Source organism: Acinonyx jubatus, chromosome B1 (genome assembly GCF_027475565.1).
Source record: "Acinonyx jubatus isolate Ajub_Pintada_27869175 chromosome B1, VMU_Ajub_asm_v1.0, whole genome shotgun sequence".
NCBI lineage: Eukaryota > Metazoa > Chordata > Mammalia > Carnivora > Felidae > Acinonyx > Acinonyx jubatus.
The window spans coordinates 130,765,048-130,789,083 of record NC_069382.1 but is presented as its reverse complement, the minus strand read 5'-3'; the positions used below and the strand labels follow the sequence as shown (position 1 = coordinate 130,789,083).

The 24,036-nt window shown below is 35.1% G+C and overlaps 2 protein-coding genes across 5 annotated transcripts in view; one reads left to right on the top strand and one right to left on the bottom strand.

Moving 5' to 3' along the window:
- AFF1 (ALF transcription elongation factor 1) overlaps positions 1-6,864 on the top strand; it is a 247,651-nt gene extending 240,787 nt beyond the window's left edge. The window contains exons 23-24 of the transcript XR_008296249.1: positions 1,591-1,714; positions 5,689-6,864. The gene's annotated coding sequence lies outside the window, so the exon portion shown is untranslated. The remainder of the gene's footprint in view (positions 1-1,590; positions 1,715-5,688) is intronic.
- A 14,145-nt stretch (positions 6,865-21,009) lies between these two features.
- The window catches only part of KLHL8 (kelch like family member 8), a 62,927-nt gene continuing 59,900 nt past the window's right edge, over positions 21,010-24,036 (bottom strand). For all 4 annotated transcript variants that reach the window (XM_053217148.1, XM_053217146.1, XM_053217147.1 and 1 more), the window contains one exon: positions 21,010-23,919. In XM_053217148.1, coding sequence (XP_053073123.1) covers positions 23,796-23,919 — 124 coding nt within the window. In that variant the 3' untranslated portion in view covers positions 21,010-23,795. The remainder of the gene's footprint in view (positions 23,920-24,036) is intronic.

Genomic DNA, 24,036 nt, shown 5'->3' with positions numbered 1-24,036 from the left:
TCTTAAGCGAACTCCACACTCAGCACAGAGACCTATGCTTGGCTCGATCCCACGACCCTGGAATCATGACCTGAGCCAAAATTAAGAGTCAGACATTCAACAGACTGAGCCACCCAGGTGCCCCTATAGTTTGGCTATTGTAAATAATGCTGCTATAAATGTAGGAGTGCATGTATCCTTTTGAATTAGTGTTTTTGTATTTTCAGGGTAAATGCCCAGTAGTGTGATTACTGGATCATAGGGTAGTTCTATTTTTAATTTTCTTGAGGAACCTCCATACTGTTTTCCAGAATGGTTGCACCAGTTTGCATTTCCACCAAGAGTGCAGGAGGGTTCCTTTTTGTCCACATCCTTGCCAACACTTGTGGTTTTGATTTTAGCCATTCTGAGTGGTGTGAGGTGATATCTCATTGTGGTTTTGATTTGCATTTCCCTGATGATGAGTGATGTTGAGCTATTTTTCATGTGTCTGTTGGCCATCTGAATGTCCATGGAGAAGTGTCTGATCATGTCTTCTGCCCATTTTTAAATTGGGTTGTTTTGGGGTATTGAGTTGTATCAGTTCTTTAATGTTTTGGATACTAACCCTTTATCAGCCATGTCATTTACAAATATCTCCCATTGAATAGCTTGTCTTTTAGTTTTGTTGTTTCCTTTGCAGAAACTTTTAATGTAGTCAATGGTTTGTTTTTATTTCTTTGACCTTAGACCTATCTAGAAAAATGTTGCTACAGCTGACATCAGAGAAAATATTGCCTATGCTCTCTTCAAGGATTTTTATGATTTCAGGTCTCATATATTTAGCTCTTTAATCCATTTTGTTTTTGTTTGGTGAAAGAAAGTGGTCCAGTTTCATTCTTCTGCATATTGCTGTTCAGTTTTCCCAACACCATTTGTTGAAGAGACTTTTTCCCATTGTATATTCATTCCTCCTTTATTGAAGATTAATTTACCATATAATTGTGGGTTCATTTCTGTGTTTTCTCTTCTATAACATTGATCTTTGTGTGTGTTTATGCTAGTACCATACTGTTTTAATTACTACCGCTCTGTAATATAACTTGAAATCTGGAATTGTGATACCTCCAGTTTTTACTTTTTCAAGATTTCCTGGGCTATTCAGCATCTTGTTATTCCATACAAATTTTAGGATTGTTTGTTCAACTTCTGTGAAAAAGTGCTGCTGGTGTTTTGATAGGGATTGCATTAAACCCATAGATTGCTTTGAATGGTATAGACGTTTGAACAACTTTTGTTCTTCCAACCCATGAGCATGGAATGTGTTTCCATTTCTTTGTGTCCTCTTCAGTTTCTTTCATGAGTTTTCAGAGTAGAGGTCTTTCACCTCCTTGGTTTATTCCTAGGTATTTTATTCTTTTTGGTGCAATTGTAAATGGGACTGTTTTCTTAATACTCCATTGCTTGCACCTCAGAAAACATCATCTGTGAGCTGCTTACAATTCCCATTTCTTTTTTTCCAACCCTGTAGGAGGCAATGATCAACCCCTAAGTAAGTGAAACTGCATACATCATTGATACACAGGATTTGAAGCTCCATTAATCTTTAAAACATATTCCTTGTCCAAGCAGATGACATTTATCCTGGATAAAATGGAAGCTATGAAATATGGGCACAGTTTTGAGGATCTACAGAATGAATTTCACCATAGGTTTCTCTATGGCCTACAGAGATCAAATCCAAAATCTGTTACAGGTCAGTCCCCAGCCTCACTTGATTATTGTCCTAATAACCTGATAATTTGCTTATTTTAGATGAAGATAAAGAGCAAGGGAAGACTGATTTCTTATCCCCATGAAGTTTAATTCTATCCATTCAATAGTCTGAGTGATTCCTTTGTGTAAAGTGACATGCTTCAGAATGTGTGTAGCACAAAGTATAGGTCAAGGTGCCTGGCTTCTGGATGGCATGTCTGTTTTCCATCCAGGTGACAGGTTAACTTCAGATCTGATATTTTCCCATTCAGATAGCCATTGTCCTTGCCTCTGGCCCGTCCTAATATAGATGCTATTGTAAAACTAACACCCTGTAGCTACAATGTTCAGACTGAGTTATTTCAAGCTTGACAGCATGGCATATGTCAGTGTATCTATTAGGCAAAGGACAGCACTCCTCTTGTGTCTATGTATTTGTCCTGAATTCACCAGAGCAAAATGGAGCCACTCAGTCTTTTTCCCTTTCATTTACTACCTCCATGATACATCCCCATCCCCAGAGCCCAACAGACCTAGAAAATGAAAACATGGAGAAGGGGAAAAGAACATATGTTAAGCCACTTGTCCTGTATAACTTCCATAGTTGTATTTTTAAAACCACCTTCCAAATTAGTCATTATTATCATGCATATGATCAAATTTAAGCTAAAGATGAGTAATTTATGGTCAAGCAGCTAGCAAAAGGTGAAACCCAGATTATGATACTGATTTGTCTGACTTCATTATGAAGAATTTTGCCTATGAGAATGTACTAGAGGAAACGTGGCTTTTGTTGTTGTTGTTTTTAAATAAGCTCTTTTAATGTCCTCTACAAACAGAATAGTAACACTCTTAACATTTAACCACTTTTGGATTATACTAGAGGCAATTAGTAAAATTGGATTGTGGGTAGGAATTAGGTTTTATAAAATGGAGCTCAAGGGGCACCTTGGTGCTTCTCTCTGCCCCTTCCCTGCTCTCATTCTTTTCTCAAAATAAAAACTTAAAAAAAAATTTTAATGGAGCTTGAGAAGGAAGTCCTGAGAATATGTAGTCACTAGACAATGACTAGCACAGTGGGGGATTTCCCAAGTCAGATGTTGCCTTACATATGCCTTGTAGATTTTATCCATTTACCTGAACCAGTCAGAACACGAGTACATCTCTAGTGCTTGCTGAAATATATAGGTTTTTTCCTTTTTATGAGGACATGTATTATTTAATAAAAAAAAGTATCACTAGATTTTACTTTTTTGTTATAAACCTTTAAGGAAACTAGCATAAAACAAAAGTTTTAAAGTCATGCAAAGTAACTTCAAAGGTTAAAATCCCAACAAATATGAAATAACTGAAACTGGCAACAGTGTGAATCCCCCCAGGGTCCTCGAAGTTGTACAGTAGTGGGACCAAGTAAAACTTTAGCTTAGAAACTGACAACTTTGAAGGCTGAATGCCTTGGCCCAGCAGGATGTGTCTCACTTTCATGATACAGTATCTATAAAATACAACCAGAAGCCAAAACAATAATCATCCTCTACCTTGTGCAAGTTACCTAAATGTCTGATACTATTTCCTATCAAAACAGAAAGGGGTTGAAATACATACTATCCTAAAGTCTATGAAACAGTAATAGTAATCATGTATTTCTGTTAAATTTGATGGGTTAAAATTTAGAGATACACAGAACTCACTAAAAGGACTACTGTCCTACAAAATCATCATCTTGGGTGAGGGGGAGGAGTACACATCAGTGAGCACTGCTCAGAAAATATGTAGAACACTTTAAAGCTGTTTGCAGTACTCGATGGGTAAGCATACACACACCTTACTATATGGTAGTTTTGTCCATATAAATAACTCACCAGGCTTAGCTCTAAAACACGTATTTTCAAAAGGCAGAGGAAAAAATAGTATGTCCCTATTAAATACTTCCAGTGTCTCCTTACGTTTGTTTTGGGCATGATGGCAGCATCACTGGATTAATGAAAATCTCCACATATTCTTTGGAAAGCGCTATTCATTAATTATATCAACATTTTTGAAGTTCTAATACATGTTTAAAAATTGTATTCATCCCAGAATATTTTAATTCCCCTTTATATCCAGTGCTTAACCGAAAGCTGAATAAACTTTATCCTGAACCTTATACACGCTTATATCCACCTCGATTGGAAACACAAGTGGACTGGACTATGGAGAATTACTGTGTACAAAAATGTCACAGATGTGTTTCTTCCTCTTGTTTCCACTTGACTGGGACATTAATCAGCCATGGCAAGACCCCTCCATTATATTCTCTATAGTTCTGTGTTCAGGCATTTGAGTATGCATATGTATTTTTGTGCATATTTACACAAATGATGAATCTCCGTAACATTTAATGGAAAGGTAAGGATAGTAAAATGCATTGTTAGCATGAAACATTTACCTAAAACACAGGAAGTTAGGGAAATTTCACATATGGACACTTAAAAAAAAAATCCTGTTGCAATAAAACAAAACTTGTAGGTTCTTACATTAAACCATTAAATGTTTGGTTCTACTTCCCTAATTTCCTGAAGCCACATCTTTCATTACTTACCAAATATACATTCCTGTAAGTTAAGTAAATCCCTGGCCAGGTTCCTTCCTTGGCTCAACTTTTTGCTATTTTTAATGTGCATAGTGCTCTCTCCTTTCAGCAGAGCCTAGAAGCCTAGGGTCAGCTGAGACCCATTCTCCTAAAACTTTACAACTCCCTACAGGCATATTTACAAAGTGTTACCTGAAAATACCAAGGAGCCACCAGACATTCCATTTGTGTGCAATTCATTAAAAAGAATTTACATTCATTCCACTAGTAAGAATTATTTACTTCTCTGGCTCTGGCTTGAAAGGATGTGGTAGGTTTGAGTCAACAAAACCGTCTCTGGCCTCTTCCTCCCCTTATTCATAGGCATTAGCCACCCTGCAGGTGTAAACCTGTACACCAAGAGATCTGTGTGCATAAAGAGGAGGAGATCTGAAGCAGAAAATCTTAGGGTTTTGACTATAATGTACCTCTGGGGATTAAGTAAAAGCCACAGACAACCAGCCAGCTCCTGAGGATTATGAATAGTGGTAATGAGGAAAACATTTTGAACCTGGGCCTCAAATTGCACTCGGTGTGCTAAGCAATGCAGGCGCAACATGAAATGAATGAATTTTAACAAGTTTTAGCTTTAGGCTTCTCATTAGGGCCCTTTTCCCACGTGTAATGTGCAGAATGCACCACTAGAGAGCAACCCTTTCCCTTAGGAAAAAAATATATGAATTTAGCCACATGAAGCTACACCTTCACACCCAGTAGAATGGCTATAATCAAAGAGGACAACACACAGTGTTAAGGATGAAAAGAACCCAGAAAACTCATACTGTGCTGATGGGAATATAATATAGTACAGCCGCTGTGAAGAAGTTTGGTAGTTTCTTAAAAATTGTTACCATACAACCCAGCAATTCCACTTGTATGAACCTATGAAGATAAATGAAAACATGCTTATATTAAGACATGTTCATGAACACTCATGGCAGTGTTAAAAAACAAATGGAGACCAGCCTTGAAAATTCTCTGAACAGACAAAACCAGTTTAGTCATATAAACAAAAACTTGATTTAGCTTACTTTGCAAGACTAACTTGACCTGGGTCATTTCTTGCTTATGCCTCTGAAAATAAGCAAAACTTGAACAGTTCCCAAAGTTGGTATGAAGTAACACACTGACCAATTCCCTATCATTTAAGAAAACACTAATATATTCTAACACTGAATAAACAGTTACTGTTTTCTCATTGTAAAAGCAGCTGCTTGATAACAAATATTCCCCTGAGTCTCATTTCACATACTGGTTTGAGTGTTTCTGGTGTGTGCATAATAAACTTTTACTAATTAACTGCTTTGGTGATTGATTGGTTTTACTTCTGTTATTTCTGAACTTCTGACATCTCCTGGCAAAAGAAGTGGGATCCAAAGACCCTGAATGTCTCCAAGGCCAGTGAACACATAGGTGCCTAGTATCCACAAAGCCCAGTGAACTCACTGCTTTCTAGCTAACCCTGGAATTTGAGGGTAAGTCTCTTTGAGATCTGAGGTCTGCTCTTTGTGTTTTGAGCGCTCCAACTTTATTGTGCACACCTGCATTTTGCTTGTTGAAGCTTCTTGGTTAGTCACTCTGTGCTGTTCAAAGAGTGGGGGTGGGGTGGAACGTGATTCCCTGTGTTTTGAAACAGTTGTTGGAAAACAGGGCCTCTCACAGTTAAGACATTAAAGGTAAAGATGGGTTCCGTCTGGCCTATGGATGAGGCTCTTGTGCCTTTTTGGAAAATGGCTGATCTTTTGAAATTGTAGTGGCCACTTTGGGGAATTTTTAGCTTAGGTCCACCTTAAGCACGTTTAGAAGATTCCAAACCTCTCAGAAACCATGGAATGTATTCTTTAAATGGCATGTAGAAGCTTCTAAAAGACGAAAATGACTCCATAAAGAGCTCTGAAAAAAATCCTTACAGCATGCAAATAGTGTCTTTGGCCATCTAAGTAGGTACTGTTAATTTAGTCCACCTGCCAGAAACACAGTTTGTATCCAACAATTCTTTTGACTTTTGTACCTGAGACGTGGCTACAGTTTTCAAAACAAAAGCTTTAAGAACTTTTTGGATGTCTGTATGTTTATGTAGGTCTATGTATGTTATAGATAGGTGATATTTTTCTCTTTCCAGATGGTATTACCAAAATTGTAAAGAGCTCTATTTAATTTAAAGTGTTTTATCAAGATACTCTCAGAAGTATAGAAACTAACCCAGATTTTTTCAACTTTATGATCTAAGACAATCCTTGATAAATACAAGCTAGTTTAAGTATGCTGGTTTAATAAAAGCAGGTATGTCTTCAACATTTGCCAAAAAATATGATAGTTGTTTATGTCTAATCCAAGCACAACTGTTTAATAATTTAAAGTTTATACTAACTCTAACTGAATAATGGGTATTCATTGAATATCTAAATCATTTCCAAACTTACATTTAGCATTTAATGTTAATCTACTTTTGGCTTTTTAATTTTCTACAGAGATAAAAGATATTTGGGTCCATTAACAAACATGATTTGTGCCACACTGAAAAATCTACTACTTTAGAAACTGTGAAATGTATTTATAAATTTGCCAACCCACATTTTTTTCTTAGTTTTCAACTAGGAATTAAAGATCCTAACAGTTAAGAATTCTAATATATATATATTATATATATATTATATTATATATTATATATATTATAATATATATTATATAATATATATTATATATATTATTATATATTATAATATATAATTAAAACTACTAGAAATAAAAGGGCTAAAAAGACCAACTGCATATGAAAAGAAGGTAAAGAAAACAATGTTTTTTGAATAAGTAAACATATGAAGGACTTTTGGTTTTTTTTTTCTTTTTAGTCAAAAAATAAAAAGTAATTTTGTCCTAAAATAAAATGATTGTTCCAGAATAAGGAAAAAGGACAAAACCTAATTGGATATAGAAAGTTACAGAAGGTTTGTGAAAAGGGAATCTTGAGAAAGGAATTTTATGTGATCAAGCTTAGAATGGACTTGTTTTTAAAAAGACTTTTAATATCAGGGCGCCTGGGTGGCTCAGTCAGTTAAGTGTCCAAGTCAGCTCAAGTCATGATCTCATGGTTTGAGCCCCACATCAGGCTCTGTGCTGACAGCTCAGAGCCTGGAGCCTGCTTCAGATTCTGTGTTTCCCTCTCTCTCTCTCTGCCCTTCCCTCACTCATTCTCTCTGTCTCCCTCTCTCTCCCCTTCACAAGTAAACATTAAAAATTTTTTTTAACATTTAATATCAAAAGTATACAGATGCAAAATTAAAATTTGGTTTCCTCTGTTGAAACAACCATTTTTTTCTTAGATTATTGGTCTGCTCTTAAGAAATTATAAACAAAGTTGTTTTGTTTTTACCTTTATGTAATTTGCCTAGAAAACAGATTCTATGTCTTATGAAAATAATTTGTGGTTCAAGTCTTTATCAATCAAGTCTTTGGTGACTAAGAAAATAACAGAGTCTTCTTATTAAAAAAGCTAAGGGTTTTTCTGACTCTTTCTGTATTTGCCTCTGAAATCTTTTGTCACTTTGGTTGAATGGGTAAGTACTGTCTCACGGTGACTGATGATCCTATCTGATCAAATGTTTTAAATCTTCTGACATATTTGACAAACTTCCCTCAATCAAATTCTGAATGAAAAAAAATTATTCAGGCTTATTTTGGAAACATCAAATAAAATGTAATTGTTTAACCTTCTTAGATCATATTTCTGAGATATACATATAGTTCATTAAAATAATTCAGAAATTGTAAGATTTTTAAGAATTTCAAATATGTTAGGGCACCTTGGGGTTCAGTCAGTTAAGCATCAGACTTCAGCTCAGGTCACGATCTCACAGTTCGTGAGTTCAAACCCCACGTTGGGCTCTGTGGTGACAGCTCAGAGCCTGGATCCTGGTTTGGATTCTGTGTCTCCTCTCTCTGCCTGCTCATGCTGTGTCTCTCTCTCTCTCAATAATAAATAAACGTTATTTATTATCTTAAAATTATTATCTTAAAATATATATCTTATTATCTTAAATATATCTTATTATCTTAAAATATATTTCACAAAAATAACCAAATTTTACATGTCAGTTGCATCATTGGGGGTTGTATATAGAACTCTCACTAGATCCTTTTTAAGTGGCTAATTTTAAGGCTTTTGACATTTACAGACAGTTGTTTTACTCTGATGGTTTTGCAGAAGTGTTCCTGCAAAAATGCTTCATTTTCAAAGAAATTCATGTAAAAGACCTTGACAAGTCCTCCAAAATGCAGGCTTCTGACAATGTCCTAACAGTGAACTAAGAATTTCTAAAGCTCTAATGGAAAATTGATTCATAAAGCTGCTTACCCAAGGAGAAACAAAACAATTACAACTACATGAACTTATGAAAATGATTAGAATTTTTATGACTTCATTTAGAATACTGCTGGTTATTTAATGTTTTCCAGACTTAAAGGACCCCTTTTGCTCCTCTCTTAAGCTATCTATACTTTACAGCAATTTGGTAAACGGTACATTTGCAACAAAGGTTGAAGCATTTATCCCTTTCTCCCCACCTGATCTCTGAATTTGGAAACTCTTATACCATCAGATATACTGCCACGAAAAATAAGAATATTTAATTAGTTCAATAAGAATCTGTTCTCTTTGTAACAGGACACAGCTGGATTAGTCATAGGCTTTTGAAAGTCTAGTCTGAGATTCTTTATGAAAAGTCCTGACAAAGCAGATTTAAAAGAGCCTATATGGTCAATCACTATTCTTGTTGTACTTGTGTAATTAGGCCAACCTCATTGAAATTAGATTTAATTTCCAAACAAATTAGGATGGTTATCCTAACCATCCTGTGGTTATCTCTGGTCATAATGGGGGTGATGAGAGAAATTACATTTCAATACTACACCTTTGTGGACACTGAATTGTAGTGCTATTGTCTTTGAGGTTTTCTTTTCTACCCATAAACTAGACTGGATCCTGAATTCTTCTAGTTTGCTCCAATATTTCAATAGAACTCTCCAAACACCTCCAGTTTCCTCCCACTCTTTTGACTAAGAATCACCTGAAACTAAAACTGCCCTTTTTCCAAAGCCATGCAAGTTAAAGCTGGACAACTAGACATGAACTTCAGAGAAATCACATTAGCTCATCTGTGGACATTCATGCTGCAAACCAGGAAAATCTGTCAGACTGCCACTGTTTGCCCTCACTTCCAGATGCTCTGAACCTAACACTAGGAATCTTCTCAACTGACCGCTCTCCAAACTCAAAAACTAAGTTTATCATTTGCTGAAACTATTAATCTTTGTCTTTCTTTTCTTTCCATAGAGCTGCATCTCATTAAATTACCTGTTTGCTCATATTATATAGAGGCCTAATTTGGGTAAAAGATCACCTAAACATGACAGGATGAATATAAGGAAGTTTTAAGTAATCATGAGGATGTGAATGCTAATACATCACATTGTACCTATGGAAACAAATGGGTTTCATTTTTTTATTCTAAGTGGTTATCTCTGCTGTGGGGAATTTTTCAGTCCTTGGTGGTGTTCTTATAGTCCTCATGTTCACCTCTCCAGTGCACTGTATACTCTTGAGGGTTTTAAATGCCTATCAGCAGGCACTCACATGACAATTATCATCAGACAGCTGGATGAAATCAACAATAACCACATAAATGATGAAAACGGTGACTAGATGACCCTCTAGTCTGATGACTCAACTGGATGAAAACACTGAACATGTGATTATTTGGCCTGACTACATAACGGTGGTAACTGAGAATAATGTAATACTCTCAGACTGCTAAGAAAATTACCAAAACAGGATGAATTGTTAAAATTGAAAACAAATGGAGACCAGCCTTACAAATTCCCTGGACAGATAACACCAGTTTAGTCATGCAAAATAAACTAAATGAAGCTTAGTTTGTAAGACTAATTGACCTAGGTCATTCCTTGCTTATGCCTCTAAAGTTCATAAGCAAAATTTGAAACGTTTCCCAAAGTTGATATGACAGAACCACTGACCAATTCCCTATCATTTAAGAAAATTCTAATATTCTAATCAATCACTGTGAAGAATAAACAGTCACTGCTTTCTCACTACATAAGCCATTTAATAATAATATCAATTTGATAATAATACCCCTGAGCCTCATTCCATGGTTTGATTTGAATGTTCCCAGTGTGTGTACAATAAGCTTTTACTAATTACTACTTTGGGAATTGGTGTTACTTCTGTTATGTGCAATGCTGCTGTCAAAAGTTCAGAAATAACAGCCAAAAGTTGGAAACAGTCCAGATGTCCACCGTGTGAACTGATAAACAACAGGTGATATATGCATAAGATGGAATACTATCCAGCAATAAAAATGCTACAGTATAGATTAACTTTTCAGGTGAACCTCAAAAAATGTATACTAAGTAAAAAGCCAGATACAAAATCACCATATAGAACATGATTTCACCTATACAAATTTATAGATAGAAACCACATTACTGACTGGGGAGAAGTGGAGATGGACTGCAAGAAGTGCTCATGAGAATCTTGGGGGTAATGAAAATGTTTACATCTGGATTGTGGTGATATTGCCACAACTCTAAACTTACTAAATCATGAATTGTAAACATGGTGAGGTTCTATAAATTATACTCCAATAAATAAAGCTGGATCCCCAAAATACACTGACTTAGTACTGTATTAGAATAGGTACTGAGAAATGAAACAAGGAGAAGGAAAACTAGAGCGCTATTAGCCTGTAACACAAACAGCCACTGTATCATTCAGTCCTGAGCTCTGGTTTCCAGACAGGAAAAAAGATCATTGTTTGCAGATGAATGGGGGGAAATAAAGGAATTTATGGTCAGGTAAAAATTTTATTACTTTTGGCTAGAAGCCAAAACAAACATAAAAAAAAAGTTGCAAGTTTCAGGCAGAATGCAATTATTTTCTGAATGAACACCAGTACTGTGGAGTCACATTTATGAAGGGATTTATAACATCAAGCTAACTTAAGGGTCTGGTGTATATAGAATAAGTGATAAACTTGAAACAAGAAGTGATAGACACATCTTTGCCAAGTAATGTTACATATTATGAATTATCCTTTATAAACTAATATTTATTCACGAAAAAACAGGTATGATAAATATATGGGACTAAAAACCTCAATCTGTTAAAGTCTACGAAGATATTCAACAAATTTTACAAAGGGCTCTAGCAGTAATAAGAGAAAGGTAAGTGATATCAACACAAAGCTATGCCCTTTTCTTTGGCTGTAGAATGGCAGTGGCCACATTCTACTTGTGCAAGTTACTAAAGACTAGATTTTTGTTTCAATTTTTTTTCCCCAATGTTTGTTTATTTTTGAGAGAGACACAGAGTATGAATGGGGAAGGAGCAGAGAGGGAGACACAGAATCCGAAGCAGGCTCCAGGCTCAGAGCTGTCAGCACAGAGTCCGACGCGAGGCTTGAACCCACGACCTGTGAGATCATGACCTGACCCGAAGTCAGGAGCCCCTAGATTTTTTTTTTTTTTAAACAGAATACTTAATGAACTATTGAGACCTCATCAAAATAAAAAGCTTCTGCACAGCGAAGGAAACAGTCAGCAAAACTAAAAGGCAACTGACAGAATGGGAGAAGATAGTTGCAAACGACATATCAGATAAAGGGTTAGTATCCAAAATCTATAAAGAACTTATCAAACTCAACACCCAAAAAAACAGTGAATAAATGGGCCAAAGACATGAATAGACACTTCTCCAAAAAAGACATCCAGATGGCTGACACATGAAAAAATGCTCAACATCACTCATCATCAGGGAAATACAAATCAAAACCATAATGAGATACCACCTCACACCTGCCAGAATGGCTAATATTAACAACTCAGGCAACAACAGATGTTGGCAAGGATGCGGAGAAAGAGGATCTCTTTTGCATTGTTGGTGGGAATACAAGCTAGTGCAGCCATTCTGGAAAACAGTATGAAGGTTCCTCAAAAAAACTAAAAATAGAATTACCCTACAACCCAGCAATTGCGCTACTAGGCATTCATCCAAGGGATACAGGTGTGCTGTTTCGAAGGGACACATGCACCCTCATGTTTACAGCAGCACTATCAACAATAGCCAAAGTACGGAAAGAGCCCAAATGTCCACTGATGGATGAAAGGATAAAGAAGATGTGGTATATATATATATACATACATACATACATACACACAATGGAGTATTACCCACCAATCAAAAAAGAATGAAATCTTGCCATTTGCAACTACACGGATGGAACTGGAGGGTATTATGCTAAGTGAAATTAGAGAAAGACAAAACTCTTATGACTTCACTCAGATGAGGACTTTAAGAGACAAAACAGATGAATATAAGGGAAGGGAAACAAAAATAATATAAAAACAGGGAGGGGGACAAAACAGAAGAGACTCATAAATATGGAGAACATACTGAGGGTTACTAGAGGGGTTGTGGGAGGGGGGATGGGCTAAATGGGTAAGGGGCACTAAGGAATCTACTCCTGAAATCATTGTTGCACTAAATTCTAACTAACTTGGATGTGGAATTTAAAAAATAAAAAAAAAAAATAGAATATTAAGTAAGAGCTAGGCCCAACTTGGGGCTTGAGCTGAACCTTGAGATCAAAAGTCACATGCTCTACTGGCTGAGCCAGTCAGACACCCTCTGAAGGGCTCTCCCATTACTATTAGTGCTTGGATTAAAAAAAATAATAATAATAATAATAATAATAATAAAATAAAATAAAATAAAATAAAATAAAATAAAATAAAATAAAATAAAATAAAAACTTTCAACGCTTTCTAGATTCCCAGAAAAGCAAGGAAACCTCCTATAAGCAGGAATGGTAAGTAAACAGAAAAGCCATTGCCCTGAGGAAAAATGCCCTCAGCATTAGGATTGGGAGACTAAGCCTTGGATGACCAATAAAGGGCGGAGCCAGGCCTGAGTACTCCATATTAGGTCTGGAACCACGAAGAGGGCTAAAGTGTCCCAGGGGCAGTTCCTGGCCTAGAGAAGCAAATGCAAAACCTCTCTGAGAGAACACGCCCAATTTAGAACCTCTGGATTCCCATGGGTTTAACTAAGAAAGCATTCACCACACACAGAATGGCACCATAAGGAAAAAACCCAAAGACAGTAAACAGATTTAGAACCCCCGAAGACTTCAGATACTGGAACTACCAACCACAGGATACAAAGTTAACTGTGTTTGAAATGCTCAAAGAAACAAAGGAATTAAGCAAAAAGAATCAAAAAGCTTTAGGCCAAGCCTATCGAAAAAGGAATGAAATAGTACTTTTGGAAATGAAAAACATAGCAGTGAAATTAGAGATTCAATGGTTTAACAGCAAATTATTTTATTTCCATTTCACCTCTGTGTAAAGTCCCAGAAAAAGAAGTGATATTCAAAGTCCATGGTTGGACTTTTCTGAGTAGAAAGATCTACATGATGAATAATCCAGTGCATTTTAATGAAACTACAGATCAGACCAGATGAAAAGATCTTAACAGAAGAAAGTAAAAGGAGATACCATAAGAAGGAAAGGGCAGCAGTTGAGTTAAAACTAGAAAGGAAATCAGATAGTAGTGGAATAATAACTTCAAACTGTTGAAAGTATTAACTAGAACCATACCCAGTAGAAGTATCAAGAGTAACAATAAGTATTGTGTACTTGAAATTTGCTAAGACCTTAAGTGTTCTCACCAGACACACACATAAAGGTGTGAGATGATGGATGTGTTAACTAGCCTGGTTTTGATGATTATTTCATAATGTGAATGTTAAATTTTTAAAAAAGATCATAAGTACCCCCCAACTTTGGGCTCAAACTCACAACCCAAAAACCAAGAGTCACATAGTCTACTGACTGAGCCAGCCAGGTGCCCCTATGTTCTACAGTTTAAATATACAATTTTGTCATCTACAACAGAGCTAAAAACAATATTTTAATATAAAAACGGCAGTAAAATGAACAAAAACCCAAGCAGTTACTTGAACTTCCTTAAAGTCACTTCCAGAAATACATCCTTTAGAAAACAAATTACCTAAGAAGGCATGTCTGAGATACTCAAAAGAAAAATGATCAAAGTGAACTCAAATAAATATTAATGTTTAAATGTGGGTTGGGTAACAACTAAAATACTGTATAACAAAGGTTGGAAGAGAGATGATGAATTTTACTGTTCTAAGGCCCTCAGTGTTCCAGGAAAGCATTTAACATACTAGTTAGATGTTGAAGATTTCAACACATTTAAGGTTAACTACTAAAAGAATACAAAGGTGTGGAGGGGAAACACAAAAAATCATTGAAATGAAGGCAAAAATCTTGGACAGAAACTAAAGTGCTGGTGAAATTTCTGACCACTTAATCTGCTTCCTGCCACTCCCCTACTTCCCCCACCAAAAACACACAGGACAAATATGGATAACAAAATTAAAAACCTATGTACAACATCCTAATTAAACTACATGTTTCAGGAACCCCAAATTCGAGCAGATAGAAGACCTGTGTAAATTAGAAACTGAGCAAGGAGAAAGCAACCAGGTTTGTGAAGCACAAAAGCAGGAAACAAACTCACTGGAAAATTCAGGGGACTAGATAGCTCCAGAACAGCACTAAAACTGGATAGGGTTATGCCTTCTCCAATAGCAAGTGAGAGTGCAAAGGGTCTGAGGCAGGTCTGAATGGGCTGAAGTATTTTTGGGCCCATGAACCCTCAAAACTAACCAGTAAAAGCTCTCTTCAGGGTAAAGTCCCTGGAGATAGAATCAAATACACATCTGAAAACATACAACTTAAAATGCTCAACTCTACACCTAAAGCCTCAACACACACAACTAATCATAATACAGAATGTCAACACACTTCCTCTGTTGATAACTCTAACAGCCAAAAGAAAAAAATAGCAACGTGTAGAAGACTGAGCAACACAAATTGCTAGTTTGATACATTGCACAAGTACAGAAACTGCACCAAAACAGACTACATAAATAACAAAATTTAACTACATTTGATACATTGCACAAATACAGAATCTGTACCAAACAGAATACATAAATAACAAAATTTAACTACACAATTGGCCATAAAACAAGTTTAGTATATTTCCCTGGAGTCAAACAGATCATGATCACTGATCAAATGAAATTAACTTAGTAATTTAAAGATATACTTCTAAACTCAAAGAAAAACTTGTAATGAACATTTAAAAAAATATTCAGAAGTGAACATTAATGAAATAATGAAAATAAAACTTGTAGGATTCAGAAAATGATGGCATTTTAAAAATCAAAACTTACCAAAACCAACTTAAAAATCCTAAAATATCCTACCATTGATAAGACAATGAACTGGTAGTTAATTTTTCTACAAAAGTAAACTGGAGGTCCAGATGGTTTTATAATTAAGTTCTATCAAATGTTCAAAAAGTGAATTACTTCAATGTTAAGTAATTCAGAGAACAGAAAGGAGAGAATACTCCATAACTCATTCTATGAAGCTAAAAACTATGAAAACAAAATAACAGACCAATCTCCACAGTACAGATGTTAAGAGTCCTAAGCAAAACATTAGCAATTAAAGTTCAAAAGTGTATTTTAAAAATGATCATGGGGCACCTGGGTGGCTCAGTTGGTTAAGCACCTGATTTCAGCTCAGGTCATGATCTTGCTGTTTGTGGGTTTGAGCCCCGCTTTGGGCTTCGTGCTGACAGCTCAGATCCTGGAGCAGGTTGGATTCTGTGTCTCCCTCTCTCTCTGCCCCTCCCCGGCTCACGCTCTCTCAAAAATTAAAAAAAAAAAAAAATTAAAAAAAATTTTTAATTAGAAAAAATGACCATTCTTTAATGATCAAGCTGGCTTTAGTCCAAGAATGTAAAGGTGGCTCAACATTTTAAAGCTTTTAAATGTAATTCGCCACATTATCAGATTAAAGTAAAATAAACACAATTTACTTCAAGAGGAAAAAAACTGATAAACTGCAACCCCTATAATAAAAGCTTAATAAAATAGAAAGAAACTTCCTTTCCCTGATAAAGAATAGAAAAACCTAATAAAATTCAGTATTGTAGGGCTGTCAATACTCCCTAATTAATCTATAAGATACATGATTGTAGTTTTAACCAACCACGCCACCCAGGCTCCCTATTCTAGTTTTAAAAAGGAAGAAAAAAACCTCCTGGAGTTGTTTTTCTTCCCAAAGAATTTGACAATGATTCTAATATTTAATGAAAGAGCAAAAGGTCAAGGATACTTCTGAAAATAAGGCGAGACTTGCTCTACAAGCTATCAAGACCTTTAATCAAGTTACAGCAATTAAAATAAGGTGCCACTTGGCTCTTGGTTAGACAAACTGACCATTGGAATAGCACAGAAAGTCCCAAAATAGACATTTATTTCCATGGAAATTGGCCGTGTAGATAAAGTCCCTGAGGAAAGGATGGATTAATCAATAAACAGTAGAAAGAAAACTCGTTATTCTCATAGTAAAAAGATGAAATTATTTCTCACACATACATAAATAAATTCCAAGTGGACTGAAGACAAATATGAGACTTTCTGACTTTTAGAAGAGACTATAAGAAATATCTTAAGACACAGGGCACCTGGCTGGCTCAGTCAGTACAGCATGTGACTCTTGATCTCAGGGTTGTAGGTTTGGGCCCCATATTGGGTATAGAGATTACCTAAATATAAAATCTTTAAGAAAAAAGAGGGGGTACCTCGGTGGCTCATTCAGAAGAACACTGACTTGATTTCGGAGTTGTGAGTTTGAGCCCTATGTTAGGTGTAGAGATTAATTTTAAAAATATCAAGATATTAAAATAACTAAATTTGAATATGTTAAAATTAACAATAGAACTATTAGTACTGTATTATGAAGAACTCTTTTAAAAAAAAATTAAAGGACATAAGACACTAGTAAGTATTTCACAGAAGAAACAAGAATGACTAATCATGAAAACATGCTCAACTTATTAGGAAAATGCAAACTAAAGTACAATGAAATGTCATTTTACACCTATCAGATTGGCAAGAATCAAATCTTACAGTAGTAAGCAAATGATAAACTGTATTATAAACTAGCACAACCACTTTGGAAAATAACTACATTATCTTATAAACTGTTACAAAGCTAATCAGGTACATACCTTATAACCAATTCTGCTTCTAGATATATGCTCTAACGAAATTCTTGAACATCTTTACCAAGAAACTATATATGAATGTTCATTTTAAAATTGTCTGTAAAAGCCAAACAGAAAAAAAAGGAAAACTGTACCCATTATAAGTTATAAAAATGAACTTGTGGAATGAAAAAAAGTTAATGTAAGACTACATACAATATTATTTTGTATAAAGTTCACCAACAAAAGTAAACATTATATGGGATATATGTATATAAAACAAAAGGCAAAAACCAACTGATTCTGAACAGTAGTTACCTCTGGGGAGGAGGGTAGGCTGGGATTGAAAAGAATTGAAAAGAAACACCAGGGCACCTAGGGGGCTCAGTCTGTTAAGCGTCCAACTTTGGCTCAGGTCATGACCTCACAGTTCGGGGATTCAAGCCCCGCATTGGGCTCAGTGCTGTCAGAAAGAGCCTGGAGCTTCTTTCAGATTCTGTGTCTCCCTCTCTCTCTTTCTCTGCCCCTCTCCCATTCACTGTCTCTCTCAAAAAATGAATAAATGTAAAAAAAAAAAAAAGTTTGTTTTTTAAACACCAAGGTAGTCAATAGATCAGAAATGTTCTAGTTCTTAATTAAGGAGTAGGTACACAGGCATTTAATTTTTATTCTTCATTACTTCCATGTTGCATGTATTTCTTATATATAAATCAAACATTACATAAAGAACTATAGTGACCAGTAGTTACCAGAGGTTGGGTGTAGGAGATAGACAAAGTGGGTGAAGGCAGTCAAAAGTTATAAACTTTTGTTATAAAATAAGTCCTGGGGATGTAACTACAGTGTGGTGGCTGTAGTTAATAATGCTGTATTGTATATTTGAGAGTTTCTAAGAGAGATCTTAAAAGTTCTCACAAGAAAAAACTGTGTGGGGTTGAATCTTTTTGTTACATTTTTTTAAACATGTTTATATTTTGAGAGAGAAAGCGCAAGCAAGGGAGAGGCAGAGAGAGGAGGAACAGAGTCTGAAGCAGGCTCCAGGCTCTGAACTGTTAGCACAGAGCCCAACGTGGGGCTCAAACCCACAAACCATGAGATCATGGCCTGAGCCAACGTCGGACACTTAACAGACTGAGCCACCCAGGTGCCCCTGTGTGGTGATGAATCTTAACTAGATATATTGTGGTGATTGTTTCACAAAATATACACATACTGAGGGGCATGGGTGGCTCAGTTAGTTAAGCATCTGACTCTTGATTTTGGTTCAGGTCATGATCTCACAGTTTGGGAGTTCAAGCCTCACATCGGGCTACACGCTGACGCCTCGGAGCCTGCTTGGCCTATCTTGGCCCCTCCCTAGCTCACAAACACACACACACTCTCTCAAAATAAATAAACATTTATATATGTGTGTGTGTGTGTGTGTATGTATATACATACATACATACATACACATACACATATTGAGGGGTTCCTGGGTGGCTCAGTCAGTTAAGTGGCTGATTCTTGATTTTGGCTCAGGTCATTATCTCACAGTTCATGGGTTCAAGCCCACCACTGGGCTCTGGACAGACAGTGTGGAGCCTGCTTGGGATTCTCTCTCTCTCTGCCCCTTTCCCACTTGCATATGTCTTCTCTCCCTTTCTTTCTCTCACTTAAAATGAACATTGTATATATTTAAATATATACATATACACACATTGAATTATTATGGTGTACACCTGAAATTAATGTTGTATGTCAATTATATCGCAATTTTAAAAAATTAAAGGGACAAAAAACAGATACACAGTGACCAGAAATACTTTTATATTGCTAAGACACTATGAAAAAGGAAATCAACTTTCCTTAAATGTATGTATACTACCTTGTAAGAGCAGACATAACAGCTGGTTAGGTTAGCTGGCCAATCACTCATTAGTTATGGATCTTGGACAAGTCACTTAATGTCTTTGAATCTATTTTTTAACTGTAAAATACAGAATTTTTGAAAGATTAAAATGTTATAAAGTGACTGGTACAAACTACATGCTTAAAAAAATTATGTCATTAATTCTCCCCTCAACTATTATCCAAATTTAAGAAACCCCTTATATTCTAAAGAGTTTGTTCAGGTAGACTGAACTTAGTATGGACCATCAAGTAACTTTTTTAAACAAGAAAAACCATAAGATTTTTGTATCAAATAAGGTTATCCTCAAAGGAGCTACATACTTCCTTCATTAAAGTTACTATTGCTCAAGGTGACTAGAAATCTTCCATTGACTTGCAAAAAAATTTTCTATTAAAAAAAAAACCTTATTTTTTGATGGTAGATTTCCCGTTATAACTATAAAATATTTTTAATGATGAAAATATTAAATATTAAATATTAAATATTAAATATTAAACGATTAAATGATTTTAATGATGAAAATATTTATTCATTTGATGAATAAAGTACACATGGCCATAATCAAGTTAAGATTCTAGTCAGAATTAACATCTGACTGGGATGCCTGGCTGGCTCAGTCGGTAGAGCATGCGACTCTTGATCTTGGGGTTGTAAGTTTGAGTCCCACATTGAGTGTAGAGATCACTTAAAAATAAAATCTTAAAAAAAATTTTTTTTTATTAAAAAACAAATCAACATATGACTAAGATGAATGATGAGACTAATCCTCTTGGATGCCTTATAAGTAGGCTCTTGGGGCCATTGTCAGAAAAATGTTTAGCAATGCCAACATAATTGGAAAAAAAAAAGCAGGGTTACTTACTCAGAAGGGCAACATTCATCCTAACGCATCTTTATGCATTTATCTCATTTCTAGATAGTACAAGTCTGCAGCTGCTGAAGAGACCACTTCTTCATCATTTGCTTAGTGAAACCTTTTATATTAGTTGCCTTTAACCTTTAATATTTGTAAGGATAACAAAAATCTATTTTCAGTTAAACAAAAACATCCTTTATATAAGAAAAAATATTACAGCCAACCTACTAAATCAATTTCAAGGATGGAGAATAAACAATTATATAGTTTTGATAGGATTCTGTAAAAGCCATCAAAAAAACAGATACAAAGTTACATAGACCTTATAGATGTTGCTATTCATAATACATATATGCAGTATATTTTGAACCAACTGTACTGATGTGAATCCAACTCTGATCTCAGTATTTGGTAGTACATATCATAATTTATTATTTTGATTTGTTGGAGTATTACTACACAATTTATATATGGCTCTAAGAAAATACTATTGCAACTTTTAATTCCACATAAAGAGATAGCCAATGACACACCAATAATAATTTCTTTAGGAGTCTGATGTAAGAAATCACAGGAAACATTCTTAACTTAAAAGATATGAATTAGATTCTTAATGCATTCTCTATAAGACACGAAGAAAAAGGAACAAAGAAAATTTTTAAGTTTACCATTTCCAAGAGGAGTTTATGTAATCTCAACAATCTCTTATCTAGGCATTTAACAGCATTATAAATTTGTGTGGGAATTAAGAGAATAAATAATACTCCTTAGAGGGAGTACAATACAAAGTTTATTCAAACACTTAAAATAATTTAAAATAATCAGTTATGGAGAGTACAGTGAAGTTAGTAAAAAACAATATCAAGTAATTTAAAGTGGCAGTACCATATAGGAAAGCAGTGGCTTTAATGACTTTATGGGAGAACCACACATCTACAATTCCTCTTGAAGAAAAATAATATGTGAACCTTTTTTTAATTTTTTGCCAGAATTTTTCTTTATTTCAGAATGTTATCTCTATTTCAGATCACTGTGTGGTATTCCTATTAACATCAAAGGTTAAAATGAAAGGTCTCACAATTAAGTAGCCATATTGTTTTGATAATGTCATGTCATTATTCCTATGAATATAATTATCTTTCAATTGCAGGAGTCCTTCAGCCTGATTGTCATTTCCTATCTCAAAAATGTGTCTTTAATAAACTGTGTATACTGATTCCACTATTTATCTTTTCATACTATTGTCAGGTCCTTCAAGACTATGCTCCTAAGTATCTACACATAATATAACAGACAGCTACATGTTTCCTTTACTTCACTTTACTTCCCTTATGAGTAGTTCCTATTTTATGAGTAGCCAGGGTACCAATTTAGTATGTTAGATGACTATAGTATAATAAAAACCAGAAACAAATGTAACACCTTTATGCTCCTAAACTCTACATGTGCTAGGCAGAAATATATTAAAGAAAAAAAGCATTTTAAATAATCTTAGAAACAGTATGATCAATGAGATCCCCTCTCCCACAAAATAAAAGTAAAACATACTAGTAACCACAGCCAGACAAGCATTATTCACAAGAATTCCATGAGACATAAGAAATAGACAGTTGAAGCCAGGTGTTGAGATTTATTCTCCATATCCAGCTAGTTTATAACCTGTCCAGTGAGTGCTATTCAGTTAAATGCTTTGGGGACTGACTGAAATATGGTTATAGTTACACAAGAGAACACTGATTCAAATCTAGCAATGACTTACGAACTTGCCTATGAGCTGATAGCAAAAAAAAAAAGGCACAATTTAGGGACTTTTAAATCTGCCTCATGAAAGACCTTTATCTGCTAGCCCTCTTACTATTTTTTATTTTTTTGGTCTAATATACCAAATAGGCACTGGCTTTTGTAATGTGGCTTTCTACCCTGCTGTACTGACAAGCCCAGGTTGTTTTTTTTTTTTAAGTTTTAAAATTTATGTTAAGTAATCTCTATATCCCACATGAGGCATGCTCTCATGACCCTGAGATCAAGAGTAGCATGCTCTTCTGACTGAGCTAGCCAGGTACCCTTGAGGTTGCCTTTTAATGAAGGCCATCAGAGTTACTAGGCAATGAACTTCAGAGTTGGATGGATGGGGGTAATGTTCCTCACTGCCCTCATTCTTTGTGAACCAGATGACTGCCAGCAATGAAACTACACTAAATTCTGAGGCATGACGACAGGAAAATTTAGGAAGGCCTGGAAAAAAGGTACCAAAGTGCATTACAAATACAAAACAGAATATTTTAATATTCTTCATAAATATTTATATAAATATTTACATATAATGAATAGGCCATTTTATAATACTGGTTAAAACCATGAAAGAGCTGTTAAATCAATAGGTTTATCAATATCCTGGCTTCAAATTAATGAACAGAAATATTTTCAGTTGAAGCTCAATAAATATATTGGAGGGGATTAATTATACAGAAAAAAACAGTAGTTTCAATCTTTCTCTGTTTTTACCAACAATATCTTTTATTGGTAATGATGGGCTTGAACCACATTCTGTAAACCACACTCTGTAAAGAATTTTTGTAAAAATGCATTCATTTTCTGATAATAAACTCATGTTTGATACTATTTTAAAAAAAAGAGCAAAATGGAAAGATAATAATCCTGGGCTCAAAACCAAATGATTAAATTAAAGAAATATTTTCAGATTTCCCTCAGTGAGTCATGTAATTGACACCATTTCTTCTCAAGGTGTCTCAACTGGGCACTAAAATACTAACTTAAAGCCATTTCCTCTGATTCAATTTTTGCTAATAAACGAATCTTTTCATATGAGATGAAAAAATGAAGGTATAGATTTATTTAGATGGAATTAGTTCAGCTAGGTATTTGGTACCCTAACAAGTCAAACAAATTAAGCGCTTGGATAGCTCTCCCATAAAGCTTCTGAAAATTCAGCTAGTGGCACTGAGAAAGATTAAACATTTTTTCTACTTCTGTAAATATCCAAGAAATTTAAAAACTGACATCTAGAAAAAAGCAAGGCATAAATTCATCAGCACCAAGTAGAAATGATCTTCAAAAGGAGGTCTCTCATGTATCCTGATATAATATACTTGTGTTGATGAATAGGTTCTAATCACCCCTCTAGGAAAAGTCCACTGCCTACAGTCAACACTTTTAGGCAAAAGGAAAGATAAAACTCAGGCAAAATGGAAATAATTCCATTTTACATTTTGATTTATCCAAAATGTTTTTAAAAAGAGATTTCAAGGTTTTTGTACTTTTTTAAACATTTTTCAGAGGAGGTATGATTTCAGGTTAGATTGTTTTCCTTCCCTATCTCATTATTTGCTAAAGTGGGAAGTATCAAATTTATCTTTATTACTAATAATTCTTCAGCTACCATCTAAATGCTGCATTTAGTCACACTACAACAGCTTCCATTTAAAATAAGACTCTAGCAGTAGTGAAAACTGTTCAAAAGTGATCATACAAAACCTTGGTTGTCTTTCCTACATATGAAATATGACTAAATTGTTGGTGGCTGGACCTCAAATCACATACAGTCCACCACATTATTCGATCCATGACCTACATCTCGAATTTGGCTAGTTAGACAGGCGCACACAGCTACACCTGCTCCAGCTCTGCAATGAGACACAGATCCAACCAGCTCCCACCTGTAAAGATATAGGGAAAAGTGTGTTACCTTAAAACATGATTTATTTTACTCAAAATACTAACTGAAAACAAAAACTCCCTATTATTGAGACTGGTTTTGAAAGGCAGCAAGTTTC